Source organism: Spermophilus citellus, assembly GCF_964194105.1.
Source record: "Spermophilus citellus genome assembly, chromosome: 7".
Classification (NCBI taxonomy): domain Eukaryota; kingdom Metazoa; phylum Chordata; class Mammalia; order Rodentia; family Sciuridae; genus Spermophilus; species Spermophilus citellus.
This window is the reverse complement of record NC_138188.1, coordinates 94,288,740-94,306,601: the sequence shown is the minus strand read 5'-3', so window position 1 is coordinate 94,306,601 and position 17,862 is coordinate 94,288,740. Positions and strand designations below refer to the sequence as shown.

General features: G+C 38.4%; 1 protein-coding gene across 1 annotated transcript; it reads left to right on the top strand.

Moving 5' to 3' along the window:
• Window positions 1–649: 649 nt before the first annotated feature.
• RETNLB (resistin like beta) lies at window positions 650–2,174 on the top strand (the record flags this gene model as incomplete). The annotated part of the gene is made up of 3 exons (XM_081302458.1): window positions 650–767; window positions 1,207–1,287; window positions 2,047–2,174. 3 exons carry the CDS (start codon window positions 650–652, stop codon window positions 2,172–2,174), a joined length of 327 nt encoding a protein of 108 aa, XP_081158584.1.
• Between the last annotated feature and the right edge of the window lie 15,688 nt (window positions 2,175–17,862).

Sequence of the window (17,862 nt, the reverse complement as noted above, 5' to 3'; positions counted from 1 at the left end):
TGGAATCATGCCTCATGTTCTTCTTAAGTAAATAGAAAACTCCCTTATTTTTCAGCCAAGGTTACTCAGTCTCTCTGTTAATGGCCCAGATGGGATATGACAGGTACAATATAACAATGTGTCTGAACAGGTGTCAAATAGGATCCTCACTCAGCAGACCACAAAGTAACCACTTCCTGATGAAGGATCAAACAAGAGGTTCTAATATGGGACAGGCAACAGAAGACCCAGGTGCCTAGCCTTATCAGTTTGCCAGTAAGTGAGGAGAGAGGAGAACAATAAGGCAGGAGCACACCCACTGGCAAAGAACCAGCACTGCGGCAGCAGTTGCTTATCTTGAACACACTCAAGTTTATCACAATCCTGTGTCATGCTTATGTGGTAATGGTGCCAAAGTCAATACCACTGGGTATTAAAGCCTTGTTGCTTGCCTAGTCCTTGCAAACCTTTTCTGAACTTTTTGGTGAGTGAGTCTGCACTGCCAAAATCCTCTCTGCTTCTCCAAAGAGCTTAAAGAGATCCAGTACTGGTAATGCTCTTCTTGGATCCTTGCTCCCTTGAGACTGTCCCTCATATCCATGATGGAGCTCAGCAATCTCAGCTTCTTTCCATTTTCCCTCCCAGCTCCAGGACACTGACTTCCTACAAGATGAAGCATACTTCTTGCCTCCTCATCTTCATCTCCCTTCTTCAGCTGATGACTCCGGGGAGTTCTCAGTGTTCCTTAGACTCTGTAGTGAATAAAAGAATTCAGGAAGCTCTCAAAGGTATTGGGAACTGCCGGGAATTGGGAGAAATGGGAAGTTCACCCTTACTCATGCCTCCTGTTTTAAACCCTAATTTCACCCCTAGCGCATCCTAAGTCAGTCCTGGTCAGCCCACCAGAGCCCAATCTTTCTGCCCAGGGCTTCCTTAACTCTTCTACCCACTTTGGGCTCTTGACTCAAGTTTTCCTGATGATGATGAGGAGGAGAAGAGGGATGGTTATAAAACGTTCAAATGTAATACATAGATTTATGTTGATTAGTTTAATTTCCACAGCCACTTTATGAGGTAAGTACAGCTATAACTTCCACTTTACAAATGAGGAAGCTAAACCTTAAAAGTTATGATTGTGGACACAGTGATACCTCCAAGGTAGTAGAAGATCTGGAAGGGGATTATGAGAAAGCATCCTGATGGGCAATATGTCTGTCTCCTACTCAGAGTATAAACCCTCCATCCCAACCAAGACACTCTCATGTGTCAGCATCACAAGCTCAGGAAGACTGTCCTCCTGTCCTACTGGTGAGTAACACCATGTGGAAGACTTGAGGGTAAGATGCCCCTGTTTTCCCTGCCCATCTCCTAATACATATACATTCCCCAAGTTCAGGTTTGTGTTACCTTGAAGCCAAGCCATAATTTCTGCTTCTCAGAGATAACTTCCCATCCCGTTTTTCTTAGGATGCTATTGAGAGATCTTGAGTTTCTGTTACTCCCCACTGTTCTGCCCCCACACACCAGCCCATTCACATCAACTGCCTTGTCATAGTGATAGCCTTAGTCTCTCTCTAGTTCTATGCCTCTGTGTTGGTGGTGGTGATGGGGCATTCACAGAGGTGAATTTATCATCAATTTAAAGAAACTGAGCTGGATGTGGTGGCACACACCTGCAATCCCAGCAGCTTGGGAGGCTGAAGCAGGAGGATCACAATCACAAGGTCAAAGCCAGCCTCACCAAAAGCAAGGCACTAAGCAACTCAGTGAGACCCTGTCTCTAAATAAAATATAAAACAGGGCTGGGGATGAGGCTCAGTGGTTGAGTACCCCTGAGTTCAATCCCTGGTAACCTCAAGAAAAAAAAGAAAGAAACTGTTGTTGCTTCTGTAATTTAGGGATTTTTTTTTTATTCTTAAAACAGACTGTCAACATTGACTGTAATTTAGCCCCCACAAAACCTAGATTTATCCCTGGGCTTCACTGGGATAAAAGATGTTTACAAATGTGCTTTCCAGTTCTCAAGATCCAAGGGCTCTGATGTCAGTGTCTCACACGTCCATGCAGGTATGGTCGTCACTGGTTGTGCTTGTGGTTATGCCTGTGGTTCCTGGGATGTACGGGGAACAACCACATGTCACTGCCAGTGTTCTGTGATAGACTGGACCACTGCCCGTTGCTGCCATCTGGCCTGAGAAGAAGGAGGCCGAGAACCCAATTTTGTGATGATGTCTATAATGAAACTGTGATTCCAACCAGGAAACATCATTTATTACAATACTGTTTCTTGAGCAGTAAGACCAACTTAAAAAAAAAAAAAAAAAAGAAAGAAAGAAAATAAAGACCAACATTGTACTTCCCTGCATTTATGTCTTTGATGTTATTGACCTTAGCTTGGGATTCTTCTAGCCAGAAAATATTTTCAGTATCTCAGGAATTACATCTTAGTATGGCATGTAGGATCGGTGGTTAGGAAAGCTAAGGGAAGAACGGGGGAAATTAGACTGACATGCCTTCCCCTCCCTCATCATTTAATAAAAAATGTCAAGCATATTGCTTGGCATGAGGCACAGAGAAGTGAAATAACATGCTCCTATGGAAAAATAGTGGGCTATAAGCTGAGGGCATAAAGAATTTCCAAAGTATAGGCAGGTAAGGGTAGCTTTAAAGAAATAGTTTCTAGATTTTCAGCATGTATTTGTACTCTTTCTTAAACTCAAGTACCAGAGATGTGCTTTGATCAAGGTGACTTATTTCACCACTGCCTTTCTCCCAGGCCACAATAGAAGACGACAGCCCTCACTGAATCTTGCATGAAGTAGAATTGCGTGCGGTGGCAGGCCACCAAAATCAGGCCATAGGAAAATTTGTCTTGGGCTTTCTGAAAAAGAGTTTAGTGCCTAAATAAAAACAGAGACTCAAAATTGTCCATGATTCTTGTTTCTTGGGTTATTTGTGTGAGGACATGATGTCTAGAGCTTTCTCAGCCATCTTGTGTCTGTGAAGTTAGTTCAACCATCTTGTGACCTTTTAGAGAGAATTATTAGAATGGTAAAACAGAAAAGAAGAAAGGAACCCAGGGCTGCAATTATATTATAACACCTCTGAACAATCTGTGGAATCATTTAAACATGTTTCTTAATAATGAATTTATAAACATCCTTATTTATTCATTTAACAAATATTTATTAAATTCTATCTATATCAGGCATTGGGATTCAGCAGGGGCCAAAATAGGTAATGATTACTACCTTTCTAAAGTCTGCATTCTATTTCTAAGCCTTCTGGCTAGGAATTTTGTTGCTTTCCTATGGATAGGATTAATCTAGGGTAATGTCAAGTTATCTAAGCAGATGACTACCAGGGCATACATTTTATACTTCGATTTTCCTGTTGAAGCAATAAATGAAAAGCCTATATTGAGAGATGTCATCAAACTTGATGATTCCTGGCAGGGTAGCTGCTAGGTTTGTGGGGATGTTGGGGAGAAAGAAAAAGTCAAGAATACTTCCCTAAGTAGAGAAGCAGAGCAAAGGCAACTAGAACTTCTTAGGATGCACTTGAGATTGTCCAAGTCTCCTCCTGAAGGCCTGAAGTCCTTCCCGCCTCCTTAGATCCCAAGTACTGCCAGAGTGTTTGTGGAAGTTAACCATTACCTGCATCAGACACTGAACATGCAATGAACACTTAGCTCCCAACCTTTGCAATCTACAATCATTTGTTTCAGGCTGACTAGTTCTAAAGGAAAAACATAAATCATCACTGATATAGAATCTGATAGCTTATCATCTATGATTTGTAGACAAGTTGACTTCAATTCTAGAATATTAAATTAACAATAAAAGATAATATTCCTAGTTACTGAATTTGTGGGGGCAAAAAAAGAAAGAAGGGAAAAAATGGGACCACTCTCTAGTGCTCTTTCTCCTTCCCATAAGTCTAGTATAAATATTCATGATACTAGGCAAACCTTCCCTACAGATGGAAACATAGTGGTTCAGAGTATGGTTCCATGATAAGGCTCCCATCATAGAGATATGATTGGAAGAACTAGAAAAATATGATTGCCTTTTAGAGTCTTATGGGAGGGGGGTGTTATGGTTTAGAAATGAGATGTCCCCCCAAAGCTCCAATGTTCATGCAGGAATATTCAGAGGTAAAATATTTAGATTATGAGAGCTGTAACCTAACCAGTCTAATCTAGATTGAATGGAGTAATAAGTATTATAGGCAGGTGGGGCAAGGAGGGAGGAGGTAGGTCACTGGGGGCATGTTCTGGAAGGGTTCATCTTCCCTGCAACTCCTTCTCCTTACTATCTCTGCTTCCTATCCACCATGAACAGAATAGTTTTACTCTATCATGCCCTTCAACCACGATATTTTGCTTCATCTTGGGCCCAGAGCAATGAAGTTGGCTGACCATGGACTGGAACCATAAGCCCCCCGCCCCAAACTTTTCCCCCTTTAACTTATTTTTGGCAAGTATTTTGGTTACTACAATTAAAAGCTGACTAACACCAATGCAAGAACCCTGGCGGTATTGCAAGTCAGATGTTATAGTGTTGTTCTCTCATCTCCTTCCTCTATTCCTTTCCACCTCCCTTTTGCCATGCTATGATTATTACAGCAAAGTTCTTGCTCCTCACAACTCTTTAGGTTAAATTACTTATTTTGAAGGCTCAAGTGAAAAACAGATATGACAAATATCTATTTATTACTGTTCTTCTCATGTAGGTCAATAATCCATAAGGAAAAAAGGAATCACCCAAACACAGGCCAACAACTACTAATCTTTACAACCCACAACCTAAAAATACCATGACAATAAGACAACGGAGGAAAAATTTCAGAAACCTATACATTATTCATTGATTTTTGCTAATTTAGTATTTTCACAATGAGGTTGGAGAGATAGAACATTCAGAAAGGAAAGAGGAAGAAAAGCAAAGAAAAAAATTATTTATGTGCATTTATTCATTCTTTACTCAAATGCTTAATACACTCTATGTAAGCTTCACATGTTGCCCTTTGGATATCTAGAATAGCAGGCCTATCCTCCTTTTACACTGCAAAAGTGATTTTCAACCAGAGAAATTACAAATATCCAGATATATTTATGGTTGTCATGCAAGACAGGGGAAATATATTGCCATCTAGTGAGTTTCAGCCACAGATGCTGAGAAATATCCTGCAATGCACAGGAGAGGCCATATGAGGAATCATCTTATATAAAATGTTGGTAGCCTAATACATTTATATTAAGAAACTCAGTGCTAGAGTATATGCTTCTATCATGGGAGAGATGACCTTATTTCTCACTTAGAACACTTAGAACAAGTATTGACAAAGTGAAAAGTACTATCTTTCTAAAGACTTCTATTGATAGGCTAATAATACCTATGTATCTCTGTTCCCTAATTCTTATAAGGGCTGCTTATAACCTGAACCCCAAACTTTACAAATAAATGATTTTAACACTTGTTCATCACATGCTAGCAATTAGAAGTACATTTCTTCCACAGGCTTAAACTGACCAATGCATAAGTACCTGGAAATATTTTGAGTGGCAGATTTACAGTTCTACAGAAGTCAAAAAACTATAAGAAAGAAAGGGATTTATGCTAGCAGCGCCCCATGTTTTATTTGTCTACATGACAATTGTATTTACTTCCTTGTGTGCTCTCTGGGTGTCAGAAGGCAGAGCTTCTGTATACTTGTGCAGTAAAACATAATGGGACTATAATGGGAAACATTGATAATCTAATAAACCATCATCAGACTCTTATTTTTAGTTGTCGCATACCCTATTTCTGAGATATTGTGCTATTTTAGCTAAATAAATCTCCTTTTATTTAGGTGAAAGGAATTATTATTTTTTCTTCTAGAAAACCCATAGAGAGGAAATGTTAAACACATAATCTATAAGATAAGGAAATGTTAGTACTAAGACTTGGACATAATCTCTTAGAATATGGACTGGAGGTAGAAGAGAAGATCCTGGATGATGAACAGAAACTCCTGCATGGCTCTAAATAATCTGAAAAGACAACAGAAGGACTTCTACAACACCACAGAAGCATTACTTACCTAGGAAATGAAGATCATTTGCATGAGCAGTGGTATAATGTGAGGGAATCTAAGAACACTCCCCTTTTTTAAATGCCCTTGTCTTTTTGACCTCAAATAGTAACACTATATTAATTTGGAAAGCAAAAGGGACTAGAAATTTCTAAGCCTTCTAATTAAATACATATATTAAATATATTTAATAGGAAGGATCCCTCTCTGAGCTTTTCTGGACAGTGTGGTATGTATAATGGGAGGAATCATAGAAGCTAAATTTTAAAAATTATCAAGGTAAAGTTTACAGTATTCATCCTGTATATATTCAAAGCTCTGCCTCAGAGAGAAATAAGAGGAAAGTGGAAGAAAAGTTGTTCCCTTCCTGGGAGAGGCCCCATAGCTGAGGGGAAAGTGCTATAAATAGTAGGGATGTGAGGATATGTCTGTAAGGGGTCAGGAGGGAAGGGTGGACCAGACAGAGATGATGTTCAACTCCAGGACTACAAAGACCCCAGCATACAATTTTCCAATCCCAAAGAAAGAATTTGGAGGACTTAATGGAGAGGGCTTAAACATCTTATTATTCCTGCACTCCTCAGCAGTGGCGAGCCCTGTGAAACGGAGGGCCACTCTGGCCTACAAGCCGGGGAATGTGTGGGATAGGTTGCATGCCCTCTGGGCAGATGGAATTCTTTAGATATTTTGTGAGTACATTGTGCTTTTTTGTTTGTTTGTTTGACACTTTTAGGAAAAATTTATTTTCCTCCTATTTCCAATATATTGATTTCCAACATATGTATTTCCAATAGGAGTACATTGTGCTTTGATCACTGTGCTTTGATCCTCACCTGAAGACTGAAGACAAGGGAAGTGGCCCATTTCATTTCTTTATTTCCTTTGTTATCAACATTCTTTGGAGTCCTTCTCATTTCACTGCCTGGAACAAGTATTGCTAGGCACTCACTAGTGTTTACTCCAATAGAAAAGGAGATTAAAGAGGACCTGAGACTGAATGTGCTTAGATTAAAAAAGGTAGGCTTTCTCCCATTGCATTCTGAAAACAATTTATTATAAGTGAGGTTTAGGGGCTTCATTAATCCCAGGAAGACATTTGTGGGCTCTCATTGGCATATAGTTGGTAGAAATTTTGCAGCCAAACAACAGGCTTCAAAAGGAAAGAAACTGGTGCAAAACTTAATTCCAAGCTTAACTTATATGTGCAATAAGGCTCATAAGTTTAAGGTAAATAAGGAAAAGTACAGCTATCTAGACAATTCAATAGTGAATAATGTACTGTCTGTTATTGATTTTTGTACACTTACATAGAAATATACACATGGGTTAAACTACATTGGGTGTGGTTTCCTCTAACTGGAATTATTACCCTTAAAATTAAACTTTTAGATTTTAGGTAACGGCCATCCCGGCGGCCATGGCGATGTCCCTGTGCCCTCCTCAAGTGACTGGAGCTGGCTGGGCTTGGCAGACGGAAGGATCACTAGGAAATGCTGAACTGACGTGGAGCTGGGACGAACAGTCTGGGCCTCTCAGAACACACACTGAGCCCAAATTGGCTGAATTCAAGCTCCTGTTCGCCTGCTTCCTGCAGACAAACAGCTGTGACTCAGCATCAATCCATCCGGCTGAAACAACTGGTCAGCCCTTCTCATCCTACGGAGGTAAATGCCAACCGAGCCTTCATAGGTAGTGGTTACAGGTTTGAAACGGGGCTTGGGAGAGACAGTAAGGACCCACCCGTGGCATTGGTCGCCCGGCAAAGGGAAACGAACTGTCGCCATTTGCAAGAGACACCACCATGGCAGAGAACTGACGTCACCAGACTGCGGCGGAGGAGATAACTTCATTGAAACCTGAGGCTACAGGTGTGTAATTCCCTAGCCTTCCCTCTCCACACATCGGGGAAACCTTAAGGGCCCCTCCCAGCTCTCCAGTAAGGGCCCCTCCCAGCTCTCCCGTAAGGGCCCCTCCCAGCTCTCCCGTGAGCGCGATAGCCAGACCAAGGGAAACAAACGTGGCACGGGACCCGAGGCGCGGAACTCCCGGCTACCGCTCCCACCAGTGCTGACAACTGAGGTCTCTTGCACCAGCTACCGGGGGCGTGGCTACCGGAGGGCAAGTAAAATTCGCTGAGGATTCTCAGCCCCAAGCTCTACAAACTTAGCAACAGAGGGAATGGCAAACTGGGAGAGTGTGCCCAGTCGTTCATGAAAATAGGGCTCCCGGGAGCACCAGACCTGGCGTGTAGCCAGTATTGTGGTGAGCAGCACCTGTGAGAGGGGCCTGGCTAGAGGAAAAGTGGGAAGTGACTAGACACAAGAGGAGGCCCTAGGCACTCAGGATTGGAGACTCACCCAGTCTGAGAGGAGCTGCTGCACAGTGATTGGTTCCCGCGTATTGACAGGAGAAATTTGGCCTGGTGGGCACAGCGCCACCTACTGGAAGAGAAGTTAATCAAACTCTAAGACTGCATTTATTAGGGGTTTTTTTTCTCTTTTTTTTGATTTGTGTTTTTTCTTTCATTTTCATTTTTCTTTCTTGTTGTTTTTAAACTTTTTTTTACAATTTTTCTAATTCTATTTTCTTCTAATTTTAATTTTAATTTTTTATTATTATTATTATTTTTAAAAATATTTTTATTTTTTTATTTCATATTTTTTTCTTCTTTTGTCTTTTCATTTCTTTTCAATTTTCTTATTCCCCCTTCCTTGAATTCTATCTGCTTACTCTCATTCTCTTTAGTGACTTCTTCCCTTCTAATACCTTTCCTCCCAAGCATCAAATAAATTTATAGGAGTAAACAGTAACTCAGCAGTCAAACAGAAGAAGAAGTAACATGAGCAACTTGAAAAAACAAGGAAGATCTAATAGTTTTTTTGAAGACCGTTTTGGGTCTTCTAGGTATAGAATCATGTCATCCGCAAATAGTGATAATTTAAGTTCTTCTTTTCCTATTTTTATGCCTTTAATTTCTTTCGTCTGTCTAATTGCTCTGGCCAGTGTTTCAAGAACTATATTGAATAGAAGTGGTGATAGGGGGCATCCCTGTCTTGTTCCAGATTTTAGAGGGAATGCCTTCAATTTTTCTCCATTCAGAATGATGCTAGCCTGAGGCTTAGCATAGATAGCTTTTATAATGTCGAGGTAAGTTCCTGTTATCCCTATTTTTTCTAATGTTTTGAACATAAAGGGATGCTGTACTTTGTCAAATGCTTTTTCTGCGTCTATCGAGATGATCATATGGTTCTTATCTTTAAGCCTATTGATGTGGTGGATAACATTTATTGATTTCCGTATATTGAACCATCCTTGCATCCCAGGGATGAATCCTACTTGATCATGGTGCACAATTTTTTTGATATGTCTTTGTATCCGATTTGCCAGAATTTTATTGAGGATTTTTGCATCTAGGTTCATTAGAGATATTGGTCTGTAGTTTTCTTTCTTTGAGGTGTCTTTGTCTGGTTTCGGAATCAGGGTGATGTTGGCCTCATAGAATGAATTTGGAAGAGCTCCCTCTTTTTCTACTTCCTGAAATAACTTGAAAAGTATTGGTATTAATTCTTCTTTAAAGGTTTTGTAGAACTCCGCTGTATACCCATCCGGTCCTGGGCTTTTCTTGGTTGGAAGTTTTTTGATTGCTTCTTCTATTTCATCTATCGATATTGGTCTGTTTAAGTTGTGAGTTTCCTCCTGACTCAGTCTGGGCAAATCATATGACTTAAGGAATTTATCGATGTCTTCACTTTCTTCTATCTTATTGGAATATAGGTTTTCAAAATAATTTCTAATTGTTTTCTGTATTTCTGAAGCGTCTGTTGTAATATTGCCTTTTTCATCCCGTATGTTAGTGATTTGTGTTCTCTCTCTTCTTCTCTTCGTTAGTATGGCTAGGGGTCTGTCGATCTTATTTATTTTTTCAAAGAACCAACTTTTTGTTTTGTTAATTTTTTCAATAGTTTCTTTTGTTTCAATTTTATTGATTTCTGCTCTGATTTTGATTAGTTCTTGCCTTCTGCTACATTTGCTATTGTTTTGCTCTTCCTTTTCTAGGGCTTTGAGATGAAGTGTGAGCTCATTTATTTGTTGGTTTTTCCTTTTTTTGAGGAATGACCTCCAGGCAATGAATTTCCCTCTTAAAACTGCTTTCATTGTGTCCCATAGATTCCGATATGTTGTGTCTGTATTTTCATTTATCTCTAAGAATTTTTTGATTTCCTCCTTTATGTCTTCTGTAACCCATTGATCATTCAGTAGCATATTGTTCATTGTCCATGTGATGTAGGATTTTTCCTTCCTTCTTTTATCATTGATTTCCAGTTTCATTCCATTATGATCTGATAAAATGCATGGTATTATCTCAACCCCTTTATATTTACCGAGGGTTGCCCTATGGCATAATATATGATCTATTTTTGAGAAGGTTCCATGTGCTGCTGAGAAAAAAGTATATCCACTTGATGATGGTTGATATATTCTATATATGTCAGTTAAGTCTAGGTTATTGATAGTGATATTGAGGTCAATAGTTTCTTTATTCAACTTTTGTTTGGAGGATCTGTCCAATGGTGAGAGAGGTGTGTTGAAGTCACCCATGATTATTGTGTTGTGGTCTATTTGATTCTTGAACTTGAGGAGAGTTTGTTTTATGAACGTCGCAGCGCCGTTATTTGGTGCATAAATATTGATAATTGTTATGTCTTGTTGGTGAATGTTTCCTTTTAACAGTATATAATGTCCTTCCTTATCCCTTTTGATTAGTTTAGTCTTGAAGTCGATTTTATTCGATATGAGAATGGCCACGCCTGCTTGCTTACGAGGACCGTGTGCTTGGTATATTTTTTCCCAACCTTTTACCTTGAGTCTGTGTATGTCTTTTCCAATCAGATGAGTCTCCTGGGTGCAACATATTGTTGGATTTGTTTTTTTAATCCATGTTACCAGCCTATGTCGCTTTATTGGAGAGTTTAAGCCATTAACGTTTAGAGTTACTATTGATATATGGTTTGTACTTCCTGCCATGTTTGATTATTTATCTTTTTTTTTCCCCATAATTTAGTTTATTTCTCCATGGTTAGCTTTCCCCACTTCCTCTGTCTTTACCGAGGCACTTCCCGCTGATGGTTTTGGTTATTGTTTTCCATTTCTTCCTCGTGTAGAGTTTTGCTCAAGACGCTTTGCAATGCTGGTTTTCTGGCTACAAATTCTTTTAGCTTTTGTTTATCATGAAAGATTTTTATTTCGTTGTCATATCTGAAGCTTAATTTTGCTGGATACAGAATTCTTGGTTGGCATCCATTGTCTTTCAGTGTTTGAAATACGTTGTTCTAGGATCTTCAAGCTTTCAGCGTCTGTGATGAAAAATCCGTTGTCAGCCTTATTGGTTTACCCCTAAATGTAATCTGTCTCTTTTCTCTAATAAATGAGCTAATAAATGAATTCAGCAAAGTGGCAGGATATAAAATCAACACACATAAATCAAAGGCATTTCTGTATATCAGTGACAAAACTTCTGAAACGGAAATGAGGAAAAACACTCCATTCACAATAACCTCAAAAAAAATAAAATACTTGGGAATCAACCTAACAAAAGAGGTGAAAGACCTATACAATGAAAACTACAGATCCCTAAAGAAAGAAATTGAAGAGGAGCTTAGAAGATGGAAAAATATACCCTGTTCATGGATAGGCAGAACTAACATCATCAAAATGGCGATATTACCAAAAGTTCTCTATAGGTTCAATGCAATGCCAATCAAAATCCCAATGGCATTTCTTGTAGAAATAGATAAAGCAATCATGAAATTCATATGGAAAAATAAAAGACCCACAATAGCAAAAACAATTCTAAGCAGGAAGTGTGAATCAGGTGGTATAGCGATACCAGATTTCAAACTATATTACAGAGCAATAGTGACAAAAACAGCATGGTACTGGTACCAAAACAGGCGGGTGGACCAATGGTATAGAATAGAGGACACAGAGACTAAACCACAAAGCTACAACTATCTTATATTTGATAAAGGAGCTAAAAACATGCAATGGAGAAAGGATAGCATCTTCAACAAATGGTGTTGGGAAAACTGGAAATCCATATGCAACAAAATGAAACTGAATCCCCTCCTCTCGCCATGCACAAAGGTCAACTCAAAGGGGATAAAGGAGCTAGATATCAAATAAGAGACTCTCCGTATGATAGAAGAAAAAGTTGGCTCCGATCTACAGATTGTGGGGACGGGCTCAAAATTCCTTAATAGGACACCCATAGCACAAGAGTTAGTAACAAGAATCAACAAATGGGACTTTCTTAAACTGAAAAGTTTTTTCTCAGCAAGAGAAACAATAAGAGAGGTAAATAGGGAGCCTACATCCTGGGAACAAATTTTTACTCCTCACACTTCAGATAGAGCCCTAATATCCAGAGTATACAAAGAACTCAAAAAATTAGACCATAAGATAACAAATAACCCAATCAACAAATGGGCCAAGGACCTGAACAGACACTTCTCAGAGGAGGACATACAATCAATCAACAAGTACATGAAAAAATGCTCACCATCTCTAGCAGTCAAGGAAATGCAAATCAAAACCACCCTAAGATAGCACCTCACCCCAGTAAGATTGGCAGCCATGATGAAGTCAAACAACAACAAGTGTTGGCGAGGATGTGGGGAAAAGGGTACTCTTGTACACTGCTGGTGGGACTGCAAATGGGTGCGGCCAATTTGGAAAGCAGTATGGAGATTCCTGGGAAAGATGGGAATGGAACCACCATTTGACCCAGCTATTGCCCTACTCGGACTATTTCCTGAAGACCTTAAAAGAGCACACTACAGGGATACTGCCACATCGATGTTCATAGCAGCACAATACACAATTGCTAGACTGTGGAATCAACCCAGATGCCCTTCAATAGATGAATGGATAAAAAAAATGTGGCATTTATACCCCATGGAGTATTACACAGCACTAAAAAATGACAAAATCACGGAATTTGCAGGGAAATGGATGGCACTAGAGCAGATTATGCTTAGTGAAGCTAGCCAATCCCTAAAAAACAAATACCAAATGTCTTCCTTGATATAATGAGAGCAACTAAGAACAGAACAGGGAGGATGAGCAGGAAGAAAAGATTAGCATTAAACAGAGACATGAGGCGGGAGGGAAAGGGAGAAAAAAAAGGGAAATCACATGGAAATGGAGGGAGACCCTCATTGTTATACAAAATTACATTTAAGAGTTTACGAGGGGAATGGGATAACAAACATGGAGGGAAATGAATTACAGTAGATGGGGTAGAGAGAGAAGATGGGAGGGGAGGGGAGGGGGGATAGTAGAGGATAGGAAAAGTAGCAGAATACAACAGTCACTATTATGGCAGTATGTAAAAATGTGATGTGTAACCGATGTGATTCTGCAATCTGTATTTGGGAAAAAATGGGAGTTCATAACCCAACTGATTCTAATTTATGAAATATGATTTGTCATGAGCTTTGTAAAGTTGTGAACATCCAATAAAAAAAAAAAGAAAAAACAAGGAAGAAAGGGAGTACAAACAATGCAGGACAGCCTAAATATTCAGGAGGACCTAGAGTCTTCAGAAAAATGGTCATATAAAGAACTCAAGGAACACCTTAGACAGATGGAATGGAACCTTAAAGAGGATACGAGACAGCAAATTCAAGCACTGAAAGAACACATTGAGAATGAATTACATAAACAGATAAAAGAAGAAGTTAAGCATCTTTATCAGGAGATAGAGATTATAAAAAATAATCAAACAATAATTCTAGAAATGAAGGAAACGATACACCAAATTAAAAACTCAATTGAGAGTATCACTAACAGGGTGGAGCAAGTAGAAGCCAGAACGTCAGATAATGAAGACAAAATATATCATCTTGAAAAGAGTCTAGCCAACTCAGAAAGGCTGGTAAAAAATCACGAGAAAAACATCCAAGAGTTATGGGGTAACATAAAAAAAAACAAACTTATGAGTCATCGGGATAGAAGAAGCTACAGAGATTCAAACCAAGGGAATGAGTAACCTGCTGAATGAAATAATTACAGAAAACTTTCCAGAAATAAAAAAGGAAACAGATATACAAATTGAAGATGCATACAGGACACCGAGCACACAAAACCACAGTAGACCAATGCCAAGACACATTGTTATGAGGATATCCAATAAACAGAACAAAGAGAAAATATTGAAAGCTACAAGAGAAAGGAGACAGATTACATTCAGGGGTAAACCAATACAGTTAACAATGGATTTTCATCACAGATACTGAAAGCAAGAAGGTCATGGAACAATGTATTTCAAACACTGAAAGACAATGGATGCCACCCAAGAATTCTGTATCCAGCAAAATTAAGCTTCGGGTATCACAACAAAATAAAAATCTTTCATGATAAACAAAAGTTAAAAGAATTTGCAGCTAGAAAACCAGCATTGCAAAGCATTTTGAGCAAAACACTACACAAGGAAGAACTGAAAAACAATAACCAAAACCATCAGTGGGAAGTGCCTCGGTAAAGACAGAGGGCGAGGGGAAAGATAATCATGGAGAAACAAACTAATTTTTTTTTAAAAAAGGATAAATAATCAAACATGGCTGGAAGTACAAACCATATATCAATAGTAACTCTGAATGTTAATGGCTTAAACTCTCCAATAAAGTGACATAGGAGGGTATCATGGATTAAAAAAACAAATCCAACAATATGCTACCTCCAGGAGAAACATCTGATTGGAAAAGACATACACAGGCTGAAGGTGAAAGGATGGGAAAAAATATACCACGCACACGGTCCTCATAAGCAAGCAGGGGTGGCCATCCTCATATTGAATAAAATCAACTTCAAGACTAAGTTAATCAAAACGGATAAGGAAGGACATTATATACGGTTAAAAGGATCCATTCACCAACAAGATATAACAATTATCAATATTTATGCACCAAATAATGGTGCTGCGACATTCATAAAACAAATTCTCCTCAAGTTCAAGAATCAAATAGACCACAACACAATAATTATGGGTGACTTCAACACACCTCTCTCACCATTGGACAGATCCTCCAAACAAAAATGAATAAAGAAACTATAGAACTTAATATCACAATCAATAACCTAGACTTAACTGACGTATATAGACTATATCAACCATCATCAAATGGATATACTTTTTTCTCAGCAGCACATGGATCCTTCTCAAAAATAGACCATATATTATGCCATCGTGCAACCCTCAGTAAATATAAAGGGGTGGAGATAATACCATGCATTTTTTCTGATTATAATCGAATGAAACTGGAAATCAATGATAAAAGAAGGAAGGAAAAATCCTACATCACAAGGAAAATGAACAATATGCTACTGAATGATCAATGGGTTACAGAAGACATAAAGGAGGAAATCAAAAAGTTCTTAGAGATAAATGAAAATACGGACACAACATATTGGAATCTATGGGACACAATGAAAGCAGTTTTAAGAGGGAAATTCATCGCCTGGTGGTCATTCCTCAAAAAAAGAAAAAAACCAACAAATAAATGAGCTGACACTTCATCTCAAAGCCCTAGAAAAGGAAGAGCAAAACAACAGCAAATGTAGCAGAAGGCAAGAAATAATTAAAATCAGAGCGGAAATCAATGAAATGGAAACAAAAGAAACTATTGAAAAAATTGACAAAACTAAAAGTTGGTTCTTTGAAAAAATAAATAAGATCGACAGATCTTTAGCCATGCTAATGAAGAGAAGAAGAGAGAGAACTCAAATTACTAACATACGGGATGAAAAAGGCAATATCACAACAGATGCTACAGAAATACAGAAGACAATTAGAAATTATTTTGAAAACCTATATTCCAATAAAATAGAAGATAGTGAAGACATCGATAAATTTCTTAAGTCATATGATTTGCCTAGACTGAGTCAGGAGGATACACACAATTTGAACAGACCAATATCAATGGATGAAATTGAAGAAGCCATCAAAAGACTACCAACCAAGAAAAGCCCAGGACCGGATGGGTATACAGCGGAGTTTTACAAAACCTTTAAAGAAGAGTTAATACCAATACTTTTCAAGTTATTTCAGGAAATAGAAAAAGAGGGAGCTCTTCCAAATTCATTCTATGAGGCCAACATCACCCTGATTCCGAAACCAGACAAAGACACCTCAAAGAAAGAAAACTACAGACCAATATCTCTAATGAACCTAGATGCAAAAATCCTCAATAAAATTCTGGCGAATCGAATACAAAAACACATCAAAAAAATTGTGCACCATGATCAAGTAAGATTCATCCCTGGGATGCAAGGATGGTTCAATATACGGAAATCAATAAATGTTATTCACCACATCAATAGACTTAAAGATAAGAACCATATGATCATCTTGATAGACGCAGAGAAAGCATTCGACAAAGTACAGCATCCCTTTATGTTCAAAACATTAGAAAAACTAGGGATAACAGGAACTTACCTTGACATTGTAAAACCTATCTATGCTAAGCCTCAGGCTAGCATCATTCTGAATGGAGAAAAGTTGAAGGCATTCCCTCTAAAATATGGAACAAGACAGGGATGCCCTCTATCACCACTTCTATTTAATTTAGTCCTTGAAATACTAGCCAGAGCAATTAGACAGACAGAAGAAATTAAAGGCATAAAAATAGGAAAAGAAGAACTTAAATTATCACTATTTGCGGATGACATGATTCTATACCTAGAAGACCCAGAAGGGTCTACAAAGAAACTACTAGAACTAATAAATGAATTCAGCAAAGTGGCAGGATATAAAATCAACATGCATAAATCAAGGGCATTTCTGTATATCAGCGACAAAACTTCTGAAAAGGAAATGAGGAAAAACACTCCATTCAGAATATCCTCAAAAAAAATAAAATACTTGGGAATCAACCTAACAAAAGAGGTGAAAGATTTATACAATGAAAACTACAGAACCCTAAAGAGAGAAGTAGAAGAATATCTTAGAAGATGGAAAAATATACCCTGTTCATGGATAGGCAGAACTAACATCATCAAAATGACGATATTATCAAAATTTCTCTATAGGTTTAATGCAATGCCAATCAAAATCCCAACGGCATTTCTTGTAGAAATAGATAAAGCAATCATGAAATTCATATGGAAAAATAAAAGACCTAGAATAGCAAAAGCAATGCTAAGCAGGAAGTGTGAATCAGGCGGTATAGCGATACCAGATTTCAAACTATACTACAGAGCAATAGTGACAAAAACAGCATGGTACTGGTACTAAAACAGGCTGATGGACCAATGGTATAGAATAGAGGACACAGAGACTAATCCACAAAGTTACAACTGTCTTATATTTGATAAAGGGGCTAAAAGCATGCAATGGAGGAAGGATAGCATCTTCAACAAACGGTGTTGGGAAAACTGGAAATTCATATGCAACAAAATGAAACTGAATCCCTTTCTCTCGCCATGCACAAAAGTTAACTCAAAATGGATCAAGGAGCTCGATATCAAATCAGAGACTCTGTGTCTGATAGAAGAAAAAGTTGTCTCAGATCTACATATTGTGGGGTCAGGCTCCAAATTCCTTAATAGGACACCCATCGCACAAGAGTTAATAACAAGAATCAACAAATGGGACTTAATTAAACTTAAAAGTTTGTTCTCAGCAAGAGAAACAATAAGAGAGGTAAATAGGGAGCCTACATCCTGTGAACAAATTTTTACTCCTTACACTTCAGATAGAGCCCTAATATCCAGAGTATACAAAGAACTCAAAAAATTAGACCATAA